This window comes from Centruroides vittatus, unplaced genomic scaffold (genome assembly GCF_030686945.1).
Source record: "Centruroides vittatus isolate TY-2023 unplaced genomic scaffold, ASM3068694v2 scaffold_1015, whole genome shotgun sequence".
Taxonomy (NCBI): Eukaryota; Metazoa; Arthropoda; class Arachnida; order Scorpiones; family Buthidae; genus Centruroides; species Centruroides vittatus.
The window spans coordinates 2,640,222-2,660,391 of NW_027122666.1; the positions used below are offsets into that span (position 1 = coordinate 2,640,222).

The following is a 20,170-nucleotide window of genomic DNA, read 5'->3' on the forward strand; positions in this document are numbered from 1 at the left end:
TGATAATGCATATGCAGGATCAGGCTATGTATGTTTAATACATTAATAAAAGATAAAAGTGAAGTGAAAAAAATTCCAGGACCCCAAAAATAAAATTTAAAAAAATTTAGAAAATTCTCTTTGACATAAGCGTAAGTTTGGAGGGGTTGCATACTTTGCAACACATTTTAGGATTGGCTAAACTAAAAATTTTGAAACTTGGCATGATTATTTCTACATTTAATAGCGTCAATTATAGGTCAAGAAGATGGAGAGATACAAAACGATCAAATGTCATATCTTGAGTAGGTTCAGACTTAATGAAAATTTTATTCATTACAGTTTGTATTTACAGTTTTTAAAAAATTATCTCTATTCTAAAAATAATGCTTTGCAATTTTAATAATAATTAATAATATAAAAATGACTTTTAAATAAAATCTTATAAAAGATGGCGTCACACACAATTTTAACTTTAAGCCATACTCAAAAATGTTTAGTTTAAAAAACATTTAATTTGAATAATAGAGAAGTTTCTCATAATTCAACAAAATTACTATTTCTTTTTAGTTTTTATTGGGCTGCAATTTGAAAAATATTGTAGATCTATAAATTCCCATTGTTGTCCATCTTTCCTTAATCTCAAGGACGGGTGTTAGATAGATGAAACTCAAGACTAGTGTAGAAAGATTAGGGACAAGAAACCCGTTTAACTATAACCAACGTCCTATGCAAACCGAAAGTCACGCTATCTCAATTCAAAAGTTTCACCTAAAGGAGTTAGATAGATAACCAGCACGACTCCATCGTAAAAGTATGATATACAGGGACAAGACACTACTAATTTAACGTCGGGGCATATATTTTAAATTAAACAAATTATTATTATTTGAATTTTATATCGTAGTATAATTGAAAGTCTTTTAACTTTCTGATCACTTAATTAATTAATCAATCAACTCCTGAGTGCGGGAGAATCGCCTGCAAGAGTCTTGCAGTTTATTTAAATATGTACATTTTGAAAATTAATATTAAAACTATCTGATACCTTCTTCAGAAGTAATGGCGACAACTATTTCTGAAGGTTTACTACTTCCAACTTCGTTGACGGCAACAACTTGAAATTGATATTTTGTATACGGTTTTAAACGAAGTACAATGACTGAAATTTGAGATCCATCAACTTTTAATTCCACAGGTCTGCTTTTGTCTTCTAAAAAATAAATTCTTTTTAATCATTAATATTTAATAGTTATTATAAACTAATCTATTAAATACCTTTTTTATAAATACAAATGTATTTTTGAATTACAGTATTTCCATTATAAGGCTGCAACCAACTGAGCCGAACACTTCTACTCCATATTGTTTTTACTTTTAACTCTTCAGGCTGGCTGGGTGGCTCTGAAAATTTGACAAAACTCATTTTTCAATATTAATAATATTAATTTTAATATTATAAATCAAAATATTTATTACTAATATTAAGGAACATACCAACAATTCCTAGTCTAATTGCCATCTGGCTATGTCCAAATGTGTTATTGGCACTACAAACATACAATCCACTGTCTTCTCTATTAGTAGATTCAATATTCAACACTGATTTGTAGCTTCTTTCAAAATTCGTGTGTACTATTTGTATCCTAATAAATTATTTTATTTCATTTTTATATCATTTAAAACATGCATTGTTAAAATACATTTTAAATATTTATATATGTGTTAATAATTTATTTGTTACCTTTGATTATCTTCCGGTTTCTTTCCATCTTTAGTCCAATAAATATTTAGCGGTTTATCTCCAGTTATGTTACAAACTAATATAGAATCTTCACCATTTCTTATCATTTTCTGAACTGATTCTACATTAACTGTAGGAGGTACTATAAAAATACATACATCTTGCTCTAATTTCATTATAGGTTAAGACGAGAATCGTATAAATAAGAAGTACTAATTTAATTATATTTACTATGATTTGTATATTTTTGATATAATTTAATTAATTACCTTGAACTTCAACTCTGACTGTTTTGGATAAGTTTTCTCCAATGCCATTACTCACTTCGCATGTATAAAATCCTTCATCATCTTTTTTTGCAGCGACAGTAGACATTGTACCACTGTCAATAATTTTCCAATGGTTTTCTGTCACAGGAGATGATTGAGCAATACTGAACCCTAAAGAAATCAGTTATATCTTCAATAATATATAACTTATTTTTCAATTTATATTTATTCATATATAAATATTTGGCGATTCAAAATTACTAGTATTGAAATTTTTTCAACTTAACTCATTTATTACATTTATACACGTAAATTTCTGCTATTTAATTAAAAAGTAGTAATATATGAGTATAAAGAAATAATTAGCCAAAGACTTTTTCGTGAGTAACCAAAATTACTGTTATAATGTTACTATTGTCATCAACATATAAACGACAATTTAAAAATAAGAAAAATATCTAAAATATAAAAAAATGCTAAAACTTCTAGCAATGTTTGGACATCATTCTGATAGAGTAAGGTTGCCCAAGTCGTACCCCTTAAAAAAACGTTCTCAGAAATCAGAGAATATATTAGTAAACACATACTTATGAGTATCATTGGAAACTTAGTAAACCCTGCTTTTATTTACTGCAAAAAAATGAAATAGTCTGCGCACATTTTCTTTAAACTCATAAAATTAAAAAAATTGAAATCGGTACGACTAAGGAAACCAGTACCTTAAGTTGTACTATCTGCTACCTAAATCGTACCTCAAACTAAAATTAAATAAATATATGATTTAAACGACTATATTTTATTAACACAACTATACAACTATATCTTCATTTATAGTCAATACAAACGTATGTTTTTGTTTGTTTTGTAACTCCGTCGCATACATTACGAATCCAAGACTTGCATTTTAAACATTGAATCATGTTTTCTTCACGGACATCGTCACATATTTTACAAAACCAATAGTTGTTTTTACTATTCTTCACCTTTGCGTTTTATATTCTTCTTTTTGTAATTTACGTTTAACAAAATTTTGCTTCAATCTTCTTTACGGGGGTACGACATAACACACAGCGTGCATGTCAGTTCATAAAGCCCCAAAACTATTTTGAAAAAAAATCTTTCATAAAACTACAAGAGGCAAACAAATCACTAATAGATATATAACTTATACTAAAAAAACAAAATGTATTTAACTAGTGTTTCCTTACCTTAGCAGCTTCCACACACCAGATGAAAATTACACTCAAACGATTATAAATGAATTTGTTTACCAAAAACAGTCTTAATTCCTTGAAACGCAAATGCAATTGCCTATGCGCATAAGTACAACCGAGCCGTATAACTATACACTGTTGCCATTTGTATGGCGGATAAAGTACTTTTGAAATCATCGAGGTACGATTTAAGCACTGGTACGACTTAGGCGACTTTCCCCTACATATATACACACATGTATAACTTATTAATACGTAATTAATGGGATCCCTATTCTGTATACAGTAGAAACTTGAATTCATGTTTTTCGAGAGACCGGTGAAAAATATATACGTTAAATCGAGGAATACTAAAATCCGAACGTGCTAGAACATAAATGTGTATGTGCATTCCGAATGAAAAGTGAAAAACATATATTATCAGTATAAACGCTTTTACGAAAGCCTTTACTTCATGCAATATAAAGAGGATATGATGGATATTCATCATTGCAGTTTTTAAGTTTGTAACATAAAGAAACACATCTTCGTTAATATCATCACCGTTGTTGTGCGTTAAGTACTGTACTTCCTTTTGTGTTTTATACTTGTGATCACAAAATCTATAGTAAAACTAATCGTTTTACACTACTAGCTAAACCAATCTCTGCGTTAAGTAGCAAAAATACATTACGCAAAATCAAAAGAGAATAAATGTGATAACGTTAACATCGTAGTTTATGAAGATTTGAAGGAACTGGTAAAAAATACGTAAAAATATATGAAAAGAACGTTAAACAAAAGAGAATTGTCAAATATGTTCGGGGCAGGATTAACGTGCATCGTGAACTGGATTTGTTTAGGTTGTTTTAGTTTAGGCACTACTGCACTACAATGCTATGTGTATTTGTATGTATTTCTCTTCTTCTAACTAGAGGATTGTATTTAACAGTTGGTTCTGATAAATTATTAATTAAACTAATAAAATAATTTGTAATCTATTAATTATTATGTCTAAAGTCACCGGATCCTCAAGAATATCCATAAACAATTCTTGATTTTTAACCTTTGCTAATAAGAACACATTCTGAGATCTCCAGGTTTGAAGATATTAGAATCATACAGTCTCGGGGTTGCGATCCGTAGTTGTTAAATGTATATAAATATTATTTAAATATTTTAAAACATAAAATTTACTTATATGCAATGCAATAATAAAATAATATGTGTTTGTTATAAATAAGTAACTTAATTCACCTTTTGTTCTTCGCCATTTAACGGTTGGTATTGGATAGCCATCAGCTTCGCAATGAAGAACTAATTTGTTTCCAGCTTTAATGGACACGTCGTAAGGCTGACGAATCCATGTAGGAGGTACTGAAATTATAACTCGCAATTGAAATGATTAATGACTTTTTCATGAACAGTAAATAATTTTCATTATCTTACCTGAAACTAATAATTTCGTCGTTAGACTATCGGATCCTGCTTTGTTTGTTACTAGACATGTATAATTTCCGCTATCTGCACTTTTAACCGATGCTATGATAAGCGAAGAAGAAAAATCTCCTTGGCGGTGAATTACCCAATGAGAGGATTCTGTCAATGGTTTACCATTCTTTGACCATTGAAAAGTTAATGGTGGATCGCCTTCATTAATGCCGCACATTGCTATATATGTTTGGCCTTCTTTTAAATTGTTTTCACTAATCTGTGGCACTATCTTTGGCGGAACTGAAATAATAAATATAAGTACTTTTAATGTTAAGTTTAAGTACGAGCATATTTCTGAAGTTATAAATAAATAAAAAACACAACCGCGATAGTAAAATAATTATCTAAAAAGCCTAATAATAATTAAAACTGTTTCGAAAAATGTTCACAAATTAAAATAAAAATCCTTTGCAAATATGGCTTTAAATTAATGGTTTATAAAAATGTTATCACTTACGAATGTTTTGAAATTTGTCTTATCATTATATTTCTTCTCCTAGTTATATAAAATTATTTTAATTCGTAAATTGTTTACTAAATTAACCTTATATCAATTTTAAAAAAAGTATGCTACATCGATTTTCCAGTTTATCAACTGTAGTAGTACTATGTCAATTTATTTCCCAGTTTAATCAATATAATTTTGATATTAGGAACGTATTTACATATCCCAAATGTTTGTTTGATCCTGCACATCATTTTCTTTCCTAGTATGAAAACTTTAAATATCTTGTTAACTACGAAATTTATGTTTAATTATAAACCTGACTTAGTAAAGTATTATTAAAGTAAACCTGACAGTAAAGTATTTAGTAGTTACCTATTTTATTACCTATTTAATACAAAAATATATCACACAAGATTAGACACACCAGATTAAATTTTAATATGTATTGAACTTCAGAGCCTTAATTTTGAGATCTCACGACGATAAATTTTATGAATGTTTCCAATTTTTATAATATAATAATAAACAAAGCTGGCCTAATGGGACCATTCATTATCATAGGCAGTGTTTGGGATGCACAAAATTAGGAGGGTCCTCTAAAGACAATTAGTTTTCATATTGCCAACATAACAATAATATAAATAAGAAAATGAAATAAATATTATGCGAATAGCATTTATTAAATTAAAATTAAAATAAACTATACAAAAATTTGTTTCTTCTTTTTATTCTCTTAATATTTCACAATATTGATATTTCGAATTCTCTACTTTAAAACATTTTACTGTTTTACTATTTAGCGATATTTATTATATATAAAACTCATATGCAATTAACGCAATAATTTCAACGTTGAGACAATAAGAAGCAAGCAATTGAAATCGCATGAAATCAAAACACGAGTATTATTCTATCAAAAAAATGCACTTTCGAATATAATAGTCAATAGTAAAGAAAACCAATAATAAAGTAAAAAGAGTACTTAAAATTAACAAGCTCTTTAATTGATTAATTTTAAATTTACTATGATAATCATAGTTTACAGAAATCTAAATATAACACATTAAATCACTAATAGATCCTAGAAAATATTCTGATGAAAATAGCTTGTCAGTTTATTCAACAATTGAGATGAAATGGCAGGTGAATTAACGTTTTTTTAATTGTAATTTGCTAAGATAAACATCATCCTTGGTAGAGGCACTGAAATTTATTTCAAAAGCTAATATAACCCATTAAAAATAATCGTTTTCTAAATTTATTTACAATATTTTCAAAGAATAGAATTTTTAAAATTACAATTATCAAGAGTCATTTAATATTGACAATAAACTATAAGTGAAAAAAAAGATTGACATGGCATTATTACCAAGAGAATAAGAAATTATTCAAGATTTTTTGAATAATTTAGCCACATTAAAAAGTATTCGTAGAAAAGCAAACATTAACTTAAATATTACTATTTTTTGGGTTTTATTGTTATTTTTCATTTACGATTTTGCTAAGCATCTTTTCATATTTCTCCTTATGCTCCACATATCATAGGATGACCTGATAACAATTTATTTTTATAATTTTATTTATTGTTATAAGTGGAATAACTTAAAAACAACGAGCAATTATTTTATTGTGACATCGCCTCAATGCTGGACTGCAATTTCTAATTATATTTTTAATTTATTTAATCTAAAATATATGCTCTCCACCTCAAATTAGTACTGTAGTGTCTTGCTCCTGCACATCATACTTTTCCGTTAGCAGTAGAGTCGTGCCGGTTATCTATCTAAGACCTTTCGGGAAAAAATTTTTGAATTGAAATAACATAACTTCCGGTTTCTCGGTTCACATATAGTTAATCGAGGTCTCCTGTAGCTAAGATTTGGTCTTGAATTTTATTTATTTAACACCGTTCTCAAAAGACAGACTGACGACAGTATGTTTAGGATAAATTTTTTACTGTACTCGTAAAATATACAGTATTTGCTTTTCTTTACAACGATAATATTAAATTTAATTAAATTTTAATTAATTTTGATCAATAGACATCAATACAGAGCAAAGTCCGTTTTAACGTGTTTTTGAAATATTAGTGCCTAAACTCATTTATCATAAAGTTCTTTTAGAAAGTGTAAAGGGGTACAACTTATGCTTATTAAAATAATTAAACAAAACATTCTCTTTAAGATATATTTTAGAATTAATTTTAGTTTTACTTTTTCTTTTCCTAGGTTAACATGCACTGACCGGGGTTTAAGTCCGATAGTTTGATCCTCAGCTGTGTTTAATCATCAATAAAAAATCTTACTGTAAATTCAAATGTATCATTTACAATTTGACTCATTTTTTTAACTGGCTAAAAATTGCAGGCACGTGAGACAACACCACTTTAAGCCTGTGAGTAATATACCATTCACGAATCTGATTTCAAATGCTACTTTTAAATTTACTGTAAGATTTTTATTGATAATAAAACACAGCTGAGGTTAAAACTATCGGACTTAAGCCTTGGTCAGTACGTAGCTTGCTTGTGCGATGGAATTGATAAATTGGTAAAATCCTGAAAATTTCATTCAAAGGAAGAAACGCATTTGTGAATTTGTTTATCCACACGGCCCTTGTAGGTCTTTTTACTGGCCTACACAAAAAGACACCTGTTGGATTCCTAGGCACCATATTTTAGTTGTAATGCTATCTCCTATAGGGAACACTTCTGGCTGACAGTACAGCTACCCAGAATCAGCACTGTCAAATGTTGATAAAATTTTTAATTCCATAATCTAGTCATTTTTTATTGACTCAGAAACCAAAAGTTACCTATTTTGCTTAAGCTTGGAATCTCATATGGTAAAGATACTCGGACTTATTTTTTGTTACGCTTTGTGTGTGTGTGGCAAAACCACTACCAGTTCAAAGAACTGGCAGTGGTTTTGACACCATGAAGTGGTGACACCATGCAGTGGTTTTGACACCATGGCAAGTACTCCATAGCCTCTTGGCATAGTTTTAAGAACTATCGGATTGATTCTAGTCGCAAATTCTAAACGTTTCCCTATATCATAGGAATACGAGCATTCAAAACAAACTCTTAAAGAATAAGAATTTTGTTTCTGTGAGCCTAAAATAAAAACATAACAAGATTACTCTAGAAATTAAATTGTTTTGGAAAATAATCAAAATCCTTGCAAATTTTTTTGCATATATGAGTGACCATAGTTCAGCAAGCATGCTCATTCACGATCTTTCAATTTAATTACATAATGACAGCCAGTTAATGAGCTAATAGGGTAAATTGCATTTCATAGTCTTGTAGTTCTAAAGTTATTAGTTATCAAAGTGTGGCGTTTGTTTTGCACAATCAAGACATCACTATGTTTAATGCCACATTTTTACCTTTAGCAGAGTCGGCAGAAAATTAAAACCATACATCTCGACAGAAGGAAAGACACTCTTTCTAATGCAGCAAAAAAAATTATGATATCCCATATGGCAATATATGCCTCTGAGCATTAATAAAAATTGAGTCTCAAATTTTTTTTACATTTTGTTCAATGAGCATATTTCGAAAACTATGACAGCTTATAAGCTTGAAATTTTATAAGAATAATTACCTTCTTATACAGTTTCAAAACTCAAAGTTTAGCTGTAAAAGAATGTTTTCTTTCCGAGTTACAGGCAGTTGAAATGTGGCTTGTTTTATGAGAATTATTTTTTTTCAAACTTCGGTGAAGATTTGTGAATAGAGTAAATTTTGTTAGATACTTCTGTTAGCATTTCTGAATTGTCCACTTTAAATTGTCTTATCCTACCAAGTTTTATGTTGTAATTGCTCTTAGTCAAAGAATCATTGGACAATAAAATTGGCTGTTTAAACTTTTGACTTATATCTCAGGAACCATACAACATATGTGACTAATATTTTGCGTGGCTTAGTTTAATATCCTTAGCTACCTTTATGCCAAATTTACACGAAATCTGAGAGGGTCGAGTTGGAGGCCTTGATCACTTGACATGGAATGACCCAAATTCCTTATATTTAAATTTGATAGCCATCTCTTATAAGACTCAAAATGACAGAAACATTCAGCTATTATTGTATAGAACAGGGATGGTAAAGCTTTTTGAGTCCGCATGCCATGTAATTTAAAGATGTTTATGCGTGTCAAGGTTTTAGACTTCGAATAACGAAAGCGTAAATGTAAAAAAGCTGATTGAAATAAAGAATGATAAGGTGATAAATCAAAAAAATAATTGAAAAAGACAGATGATAAATTTAAATCGTAAGATACGTTAAGTGCCACCTTGAGCACGCGTGCCATAGGTTCATCTCTGGTATAGACGACTTTAAGCATATGGTCTTGTCATAGAAATTGCTTAATAAAAATATTAGTAGCATACGATTCTCCTCTATCTCTCGTAGATATAGAATTAAATTACTTTTATAAATAAATAAATTTAAACAGGCTTAAAAAGACTAGTATTTTGTATGTTTGTTTAATTACAATACAGTATAGATATTCAAAAGTAACTAAACAAATAGCGAAAGAAACTCAAATTAAAAAAAAATTTAAAGTTTTATCAGCTGTATATCAAATAATATATATATAATAATATACATAACTTCAAATAATAATATAATTATTTGAAGTTAATAATATATAATATAATAATAATAATACCTTTTAGTTGAATAACAATAAGAATAATTATGATAATAATTACTTTATTAAGAATAAGACCAATATGATTGACAAATATTTAATAAAACTAAGATATGTAGCATAAATTGATAAATAACTTATTGAATATAAGTCTAACATAACATTACTTTTCTAAGAGTATTACGAAGTAAAATTTGTTCTGCTATTTCATTAAATTTTGAATTAAATAAATAAATGATTTTTATAACTGTTATATTCAAACGTAAAATGAAAATTTATAATATATATAAGAAAATGAAATAAAACTCTATAACATATTATTAAAGTTTAATTCATAAGTCTGAAATTGTAAATGCTATTTAGATATAATGACAAATTTAATATTTGAAAACGATAATATAAAATAATCTCTGATCTCTATTATATCAAATATTCAGTAAGTATACATTACTGCATTAACCTGCATAAATGCATTTACTAAATATTAAATTTATTACCCATATGAAAGTTGCTAAGTTTTATGTAATATATTTAACATTTTGCATATACACAAATTGTTTTATTTAAAAGTTATATAATTATTACTAATAAAACTTATTACAAAATACCATTTTAATTGCAAAAACAAAAGCAACAACCTTTTTATTTATGTAAAAATACAACATTTATTAACTTTAGTGAATTGTTTTTAATTTTATAATCAATGATCGTCTCCGACCTTTAGCAGGAAGCCAAGATGGCGACCGTTAGTAGAATAAAGAACAAATTCATTACTTACCTTCCATGATAATGGGATAAATAAGATGACAAATCCATAAATATAAACACCAAACGAGTAAATTGCGATTCAGATGTATTTCCATAGCAAATTAGAAGCATATATCAGTGCAATAGTTAAGAAATCACAATGAGTAGCTGCAGTCCTTGCATAGCTCGGCTCTGTTGCAGTGAAGCCACACTTCCATTCTCGTTAGAACCTACATGGTCCAAGTAAAAAATGTCTACGTGAGAAGATATCCAGAAAATATCAGCCCTATTTAATTATGAAGTTCCTAAAGTCTCGCCTTGACAAATATAAAGAACTACATTAACTTTTACTTGAACCTTGATTTTAGGTGGATAAACCATAAACCTGCTTTGAATAATACTAAACAGCTGATTAGAGCGACACATAGTGGTAAAATATGGCATTTTAGTTATAAAATATTAACAATTAATTAATTAAAAAATCAGTTTATGAATCCATTTAACAAGATTTTATAAATATTACAGCAATTGTATTTCATTAATATTAAACACGTGTACAATGATTATTAATAAATTAACATTAATACTTAATATTGGGAATTTTATTTTAAACATTTTTCGTAATATATAAAATACAAATGTAAACTTTTACTTACTTTGATAAAATCCTAGTTTTAATTATTTCTTTGAATCATGAGCTGTAAATTAAAAATAAAATCATTATTTTAAATTTTTTTTAATAAATATTAAATATCACAACTTAAAACAGAACTTACCTGCATGCTTCACACATAATAATAAATTATATCACTGTTAAAATTAATGACAGAGTAACAATCACTCATGAAGCCATTGAGATATTCAATTAAGATAAAAGACAAAAACAATGAAATATTAATAATGAATAAAAATGTTTTATTTTCATAAAAACAAATACGGTCTAAGAAGTTCAATACAGGATGCAAACTTTTAACAAATCACACAATTCTTCTAATCATATTATCTACAGAAACATTTAACAGTTTTCATGTTGTAGATTGTAATTGGACATATCTTAAGTTATAAAAGCTTTGCCTTTTTTGGAAACTGTTGAATGCTCATAAAAATCTTCGAAAGTTTGAATAATTTACAAAGTTGTTTTGCGATTCCTATAATAAAAAATTATTATAAACAGAAAATAACGAGAATCACACCGGTACATATATTAAAAATCTTTACAACTTACATGGCATTGGCACCTAAGAAATTTTTCATTTCTTCCACCACACTGTCGTATCTAGGATCATCATAGTCCGCTTCACTTCCATATGTATGAAGAGCGGAGTAAGTGGATTGATTCTGTACAGGAGTGGATGCCGGAATGGGAACAGGAGGAGGAGCAGGAGTAGGAGCTGGAACTGGGAGCACGTGGTAAGGAACGAACCATTCCTGTCGTTACTAAATCGGGTCTTTGAGTTGGAGTGGCTGCTGTATAAGTGAAGCCGCGTGCCTCGACACCTTCTAGTGCATAAAGACCAGTTTATGAATAATAATGAAAAAAATCAATAAAAATACTTAAGAATAAAACAAACCTGGTTCTAAAAATGGCCTGTCTAATTTGTGCATGCAGCAGCAGGATACCAGAGGAAGAATTATTATTATTACCAATGAAACGACGACAGGTAGTGTAAAGGAAAGTTGTTGATAAAGTGGTTCGTCATCAGCTTCTGGAATAGTAAATGTTTTGTTTTAAAGTTAAAATTTATAAATATCCTAAAAAATATATAATATATATACTTTGAAATAACAAAAATATTTTTTATTTTCATTACAATACTCTTTTTTCTGAAATGCATAAAGACGTAACTTGAAATTACTGAATTATTAAAACTTGGAAATCAAATTAAAAAATAATAAATATGTTATATTTATTTTTAATAATATGACTGAATACATATTTTTATTATAGTAAGTGTTTGAATTATAATAAATTTTCATGAATTATGCTCTCTTATGGGCAATTAAAGTAACTATAAGAATCAACACAAGTGTGAGAGATGACATAGAAATAATGAATGGAATAGTCATGAAAAATAAGTCATATAAAAAACTAATATTTTAAAATCTATTTGAAAGAAATTTTTCCACCATTACCTGATATCAAAAGTCTTTTTGTTTGAAATTTTGATAGACTAATGTTTCTAAAGCTGATTTTTTAAATATTATATCCTTACTAATAAATAAGGAATTCAAATGAAACAATATTAATGAATATGAAGGGCAGTAACTAACTTTTTGAAAAATAATTTCAAAAAGTTTAACCGATGAACTTATATTTCTTGATATGGTAAAGCTACGAAATCGTCCATCCAAATCTCAGACATATAAAATATTTTAAGTTTTCTCTAAATTATTTCGTTGCTTCAAGAAGTTCAAGTAATCATTTTATAAATGATTCGTTATGTGATTTCCCTAATAGTTTATATTACTAAGTCACATTTGATACCTCAATCAATCTTTCATAACCTACAACACCTGGATTAAACGAGTACAGTCCCTTGGCCTTGAACCTGTTCATAGTTGTTGATATATAAATCACTTGTCTGATACACAAATTAATCCTACTACCTTCAGGAACAGAATAATTGAACATTGTTGTATATCGTATACCTAACACACATTGCTATCTTTATAAACTTTTCAACTGTAACTAAATTTTAGCAGGCATTTAGGAAACTGTTTCTAAAATAACAAACCAAAAACAAAGGTAAGGGTACATCTTTGTATCTTACATAGGTCTCACATAAACATAGCATTATAAAAATGCATTCAAATGTCTAGCATTCACGATACTGGGTTTTATATCGATTATTTCACATGTGCAGAAATTATGTTTTTATGATATCGTGTATCATTTAAACCAATAAACATGCACAACTTGAAATTTCATATAAAAGTGTCAATTTAAATATGAATAAACACATACTTTTACAGTTTTAATAAGAGATTTCAATCAGTTTAAGTAAAATCAATAAGTAAACTTCATTGTATTTATCTTGTTCAGGAGTACTGTACATGTATTCAAACATAATACAGTAACTGCGAAATATTGTCAATTTACTGAAAAGTTGTAAATGCTCAGCAATCCTAGGTCTTCGACCACTGTTAGCCTTTGATGCATTTACCTTATACAGTCTTATGTTATTTTAATAGGTTTGTGAGTTAGTGTATAATGTAATGCAATTATATAAGAATATTTCGAAATAAAATAAAAAGAGAAATTATTATAACAACATAAATCATCTTTAAAATGAGAGGAAAATTATTAAATCAGTTTTTCAGTTCAGTTCGTAGTGTCAACGTTTTTCAAGTAAAAAGAAACAACATTCACTATTATTTGATATAAAATTATAAGGACATTTACTTTTTATTATTAACTTGTAATAAACTTTTATAAATCACACATAATGACAAGTTATAATAAAAAGTAATTTATAGACATATTCAAACCACTTATATAAGAACATTTAAATATTCCTTACTTTTATTTGTTGTAAGAAAACTAAGAACTTCGGTGGGTCCACTATCCCCGTAATCATTCTTAGCTGTTAAGTACATTTGATATTGAACCCCACTGACCAATCCTCCAATAGTATAATTATTATTTGGAGACAATGGCAGTCGAACCATTTGCCACTGCCCATTGGTAGGTTTTATATGAGCAACATAACCTATTGATAAATATTCACGTAATGAAGTCAAATCAAAGATTATAAATTAAACATTGAGTGTTTCAAAATAATAAAATGTATTACCAGTTAGAGGAGTGTTTCTTTTCGAAGACCATAAAATTCTCATAGTCACAGAATTTGGATCAGTTGACAAAATAGATATCCGCGGTGTTGGAGGAGATTCTTAAAAGTAAATAAGGTTCAATTAAATTTTATAAAATATATATTATATTTAATATTTATTATTAAATTCTGTTTTACCAACATAGGATGTTGTTAAGAGTATCGGCTCCGAAGGTGGACCTAATCCAGCCCTGTTGTAAGCGGTAACAATCACAGTGTAAGTCGAAGTCTTCTGCAGATCGTTCAATACAGTTTTTTGAATTTCTGCTTTGTGATTAATTTTCACGTTTTTATATGAATAAGATATTTGTGACCCTTGATTGGTTTTCTTATATCCAATGTAAAATCCCAATAATGGTCCGTTCCACTGATGCTTTGGTGGAGGCTAATTGTGTTTGTGTATTTATAGTTTTTAGTAAAAATGGAAATATAAAACTGCAAAAAATTAGATCATAAATCTAAATAATTACCTTCCAAGTTAAAACAGCTGAAGCGGTTGATTTCTCACTTACTTGAAGATCAAAGGCAGGAGTTGCAGGCTCTACAAAAATAACAAAAGTGCACATCTATTTTAATGCAATTCAAATAGAAATAATATGAAAAAACACGCGTTATCTATCATCATAAAATACCGCATTATTTATTAAATATTTACATATAATATTTTAATGAAATTGCATTATATAATAGAAATGAATTCTATATACACTATAAGAGATGTTAAATGTTACCAATTAAACCAGAATTTTTAAATAGAAATATTTTGACAAGATAATGTTAAAATCTGTTTGATACCTTCTTCAGTAGTTATGGCAATAACCGTTTTCGAGGGTTTGCTACTTCCAACTTCGTTTACTGCAACAACTTGAAAATCGTATCTTGTGTAAGGTTTCAAACGAAGTATGATGACTGACATTTGAGATCCATCAACTTTTAGTTCCAGTTGTGTGTTTTTATCTTCTAAAAATAATCTTCATTAATATTTAATGCTATTTAATGTTTAACATAAATGAATTTATTAACTACCTTTTTTATAAATACAAATGTATTTTTGAATTACAGTATTTCCATTATAAGGCTGCAACCAACTGAGCCGAACACTTCTACTCCATATTGTTTTCACTTTTAACTCTTCGGGCTGGCTGGGTGGCTCTGAAAAATTCGACCAAATTCATTTTTCAATATTAATTTTAATATTATAAATCAAAATATTTATTACTTATATTAAGGAACATACCAATGATTCCTAGTCTAATTGCCATCTGGCTATGTCCAAATGTGTTATTGGCACTACAGACATACAATCCACTGTCTTCTCTATTAGTAGATTCAATATTCAACACTGATTTGTAGCTTCTTTCAAAATTCGTGTGTACTATTTGTATCCTGACAAATTATTTTAGCAATTGAAAAGCAAATTATTAAAATAGCTTATGGAAATATTAACATATATATTAATAGTTTCTTTCCACCTTTGATTGTCTTCTGGCTTGTTTCCGTCTTTTGTCCAATAAATATTTAGCGGTTTATCTCCAGTTATGTTACAAACTAATAGAGAATCTTCGCCATTTTTTACCATTTTCTGAACTGACTCTATGTTAACTGTAGGTGGAACTAAAAACCAAAATATGATATATATTTCCTAAATGGTATTAAAGCTAAATTTCATGCTCACTATGCAAATCTCCATACTCGATCTTCTCCAATTTTGTTGAAACTCCTCAGCTAAGATCTTGAACTAACATCTTCAAAATATTAGATCTAAATGTTTTGTAGTTCTAGGGATAGCGACCTTGATTTGGACGTCACTCTGCTCTTCTTTATGCGCGTGGCGTACAAATCGTCAACTGTTTTCCTGTTGTGTGCCATCAGAGCACACATATTTTGAAATTTAGTGAATAAGAACAACGTTTTGCTGTAAACTCAGCTGTGTTAGACACATTTTTTACTCTAACATAACTTTTCTATATAGTGACTAGCGAGTGAAACTGACTCATAATAACTTAGCAACCTGTTACTCCTACAGCAAACATGCCTATTGGTTTGCCTGTTATTTATTCATGTGGGCATCATCGTTCATGTAGAGCAGGAGTCACCAAACTACTGCCCGCGAAGTCAGTTCATCCGGCCCACCGCCGCACTGTGCCACAAATAAGCTAAAATATAATTATTTATATGGAAATATCATAGATTATAGATAAACTTACTACGTAAAAAAATTAAAATAAGTGGAAAGAAAGATGGGTTCAAAAGTGAACGTTTAGATATTTTGTATTTTGCAGATCTTAGTTTAAGCTATCTTACTTTATAGTTTGAACAAAATTAAAGAAGGTCGATCGTGGAAGGAATCATACGATTATATTAAAAATATAAATTTTATTGTGTTTGATTTAAAATTCTTTTCTTCAATTAATATGTTTCTAATCTATCAATATTTGTTTACCTTGAACTTCAACTCTGACTGTTTTGGATAAGTTTTCTCCAATGCCATTACTCACTTCACATGTATAAAATCCTTCATCATCTTTTTTTGCAGCGACAGTAGACATTGTACCACTGTCAATAATTTTCCAATGGTTTTCTGTCACAGGAGATGATTGAGCAATACTGAAACCTATACAAATGAATTATATTTTCAATAATACAGTCTGCATTAATATTCGTAAATATACGCGACGATTTAAAAAGAATATCCAGTAATTTAATTTATTCAACTTTAAGAAATTAATTGATTTGTTTATATCGCGTAGTTAGCCCTATCTAATTAAAAATAATGTTAAACAAAGCGATCTACAATGGTTTTGTGTGGGTCACCAATTAATATATTACTATTACCATTAATATGTTTACTGTTTTAACAACTTAAAAACTTCTGAACGAGGTTTAAATTTCTTCGTTATTTTATATAAAATTTACTTCCCACGTCTTATTTATTCATTTTTAATAATATCTATGTTCTAAAAAGCATTGGTTTTTCTAAAGTACAACGCTTCATAGTGATGATGATATTATAATTCAAAATTTTAAAATTCCATTGACTGTATTTGCTGCTATCAAAATGAAAACTATTATTTGTTTCTAAATTATTTTAAAATTTGTAAATGATATTGCAATAAATATTTTGGGGAGTAATATTGTCTTAAATTATAGTTATTAGGCTTGATACATGATTTTAAATACAAATAAATATTGTCTTAGGTTTTATATTTTAAAATACTAAGTGTATATTATTGTTGTACTAACCTTTCGTTCTTCGCCATTTAACAGTTGGTACCGGATAGCCATCAGATTCACATTGAAGAACTAATTTGTTTCCTGCTTTGACAGACACGTCGTAAGGCTGACGAATCCATGAAGGAGGTACTAAAATTATAATTCATAATTAAAATACTCAATAGAATTTGTTATGAACATCGATCATTTTTAAATATCTTACCTGAAACTAATAATTTCGTCGTTAAACTATCGGATCCAACTCTGTTTGTTACTAAGCAAGTATAATTTCCGCTATCTGCACTTTTAACCGATGCTATGATAAGCGAAGAAGAAAAATCCTGACGTTGAACTATCAAATGAGAAGATTCTGTCAATGGTTTTCCATTCTTCGACCATTGAAAATTAAATGGTGGATCGCCTTCATTAACGCCACACATCGCTATGTATCTTTGACTTTCCTTTAAGTTACTTTCGCTAATTTGTGGAACTATCTTTGGTGGAACTAAAATAATAGATGTAAATAAGTTTAATTTAATTAATTAAATATAATCTTAAAATGTTAATAACAAAATATGTAGGGTAAGGTTGCCCAAGTCGTACCCCTTAAAAAAACGTTCTCAGAAATCAGAGAATATATTAGTAAACACATACTTATGAGTATCATTGGAAACTTAGTAAACCCTGCTTTTATTTACTGCAAAAAAATGAAATAGTCTGCGCACATTTTCTTTGAACTCATAAAATTAAAAAAATTGAAATCGGTGCGACTAAGGAAACCAGTATCTTAAGTCGTACTATCTGCTACCTAAGTCGTACCTCAAACTAAAATTAAATAAATATATGATTTAAACGACTATATTTTAACACAACTACACAACTATATCTTCATTTATAGTCAATACAAACGTATGTTTTTGTTTGTTTTGTAACTCCGTCGCATACATTACGAATCCAAGACTTGCATTTTAAACATTGAATCATGTTTTCTTCACGGATATCGCTGCATATCTTACAAAATCAATCGTTGTTTTTACTATTCTTTACCTTTGCGTTTTACATTCTTCTTTTTGTAATTTACGTTTAACAGAATTTTGCTTCAATCTTCTTTAAGGGGGTACGACATAACACACAGCGTTCATGTCAGTTCATAAAGCCCCAAAACTATTTTGAAAAAAAATCTTTCATAAAACTGCAAGAGGCAAACAAATCACTAATAGATATGTAACTTATACTAAAAAAGCAAAATGTATTTAACTAGTGTTTCCTTACCTTAGGAGCTTCCACACACCAGATGAAAATTACACTCAAACGATTATAAATGAATTTGTTTACCAAAAACAGTCTTAATTCCTTGAAACGCAGATGCAATTGCCTATGCGCATAAGTACAACCGAGCCGTATAACTATACACTGTTGCCATTTGTATAGCGGATAAAGTACTGTACTTTTGAAATCATTGAGATACGACTTAAGCACCGATACGACTTAGGCAACTTTCCCCTAATCAAGATAGTAAAATAATTTTACATTTTCACTATAATTTTTCTAATCTAATAATACGAGTTGTTCAAACTTTCAGGAAAACGTAGAACTTAAACTGAATAATAAACATTATAAAAATATCATTTTAAATTATTGATTTAAAAATTTTTAACATTTTAGCATTTAATCTTAAAAACTGATTTAAAATTTTTTAAATCAGTTTCTAAGATTATCATGTCAATGTATTTTTTCTCCATTTATTTCAAATTTTAGTCTAAATCTAAGCTAAATTTAACTTATAAAATAAACTTATAAACATAATGTAGCACGATAGTTTTTTAAATTTAAAAAAATTAAATAAGAAGATGTAGTATATTATGATACAAGATGATTTTGGTTTTCATAGTGTGTTTGATCACACAGGATGTGTGATCAAATACACTATGAAATTATGAATGGAAAATTATGTGAAGGATGAAAATTTCCCATTACAATATAAGTATTTTAAATATATTTTAAACTAAAATATTGAATTCTTACTTAGTAAAAGTGAAAATCTTTGAATTTTTTGATCACTAATCGAAATATTTCAGAAAATAAAATGATTAAAAGGATTATCGTAAAACAAAACCTCACAAATAAGATAGTCTTAATATTGTGTTCAAAGCTTCTTGTTCTCATCAATTGTTGTACTTTTTAAATCTCAAATCAATAAATGTAGGACTTATCATATAGAATAAGTCCTACATTTGTCGAGTTGTGAGATTTTAGAAGTGCAGCCTTAATATTATTTATAATAAGACATTTTATAAGCGGTTTCCCATTGTTAATTTAATATAAAAAAGAAATAAATTAAATAATTTTAACAGTCTCATTAAATTTGCATCATAATGAAATTACAGAAACAATTTATTATGCCAGCACAATAAGAATTTAGAAAATCGGGAAGTTTTTCCATAAACTTATGAATGTATTCATTAACCTCGCACTCGCGCCATACTTTTATGATAATGTTAACAAACTGTTATAGATTATCATAACTGTAGTGTAATATCTTAAATTTTATATAATATTAAGATAAATTTCTTGGAAACGTTATAGATGGTG

At 28.2% G+C, this 20,170-nt stretch overlaps 2 protein-coding genes across 2 annotated transcripts in view; both read right to left on the reverse strand.

Annotated features, from left to right (window-relative positions):
• The window catches only part of LOC136986280 (cell adhesion molecule DSCAML1-like), a 50,581-nt gene that overhangs the window by 16,472 nt on the left and 13,939 nt on the right, over window positions 1–20,170 (reverse strand). The window contains exons 16-27 of the mRNA XM_067283775.1: window positions 17,802–18,083; window positions 17,609–17,728; window positions 16,809–16,979; window positions 15,838–15,979; window positions 15,603–15,751; window positions 15,392–15,517; window positions 15,161–15,325; window positions 4,635–4,919; window positions 4,443–4,562; window positions 1,993–2,163; window positions 1,724–1,865; window positions 1,477–1,625 (exon numbers count right to left, since the gene is read on the reverse strand). Of these exons, the coding sequence (XP_067139876.1) occupies window positions 1,477–1,625; window positions 1,724–1,865; window positions 1,993–2,163; window positions 4,443–4,562; window positions 4,635–4,919; window positions 15,161–15,325; window positions 15,392–15,517; window positions 15,603–15,751; window positions 15,838–15,979; window positions 16,809–16,979; window positions 17,609–17,728; window positions 17,802–18,083 (2,022 nt within the window). The remainder of the gene's footprint in view (window positions 1–1,476; window positions 1,626–1,723; window positions 1,866–1,992; window positions 2,164–4,442; window positions 4,563–4,634; window positions 4,920–15,160; window positions 15,326–15,391; window positions 15,518–15,602; window positions 15,752–15,837; window positions 15,980–16,808; window positions 16,980–17,608; window positions 17,729–17,801; window positions 18,084–20,170) is intronic.
• LOC136986314 (uncharacterized) lies at window positions 11,475–14,525 on the reverse strand. The gene is made up of 6 exons (XM_067283811.1): window positions 14,508–14,525; window positions 14,327–14,425; window positions 14,054–14,242; window positions 12,104–12,238; window positions 11,758–12,032; window positions 11,475–11,680 (listed from the first exon to the last, which is right to left on the reverse strand). The coding sequence occupies exons 2-5, from the start codon at window positions 14,367–14,369 to the stop codon at window positions 11,830–11,832; spliced, it is 570 nt and encodes a 189-aa protein (XP_067139912.1). The 5' UTR covers window positions 14,370–14,425; window positions 14,508–14,525; the 3' UTR covers window positions 11,475–11,680; window positions 11,758–11,829.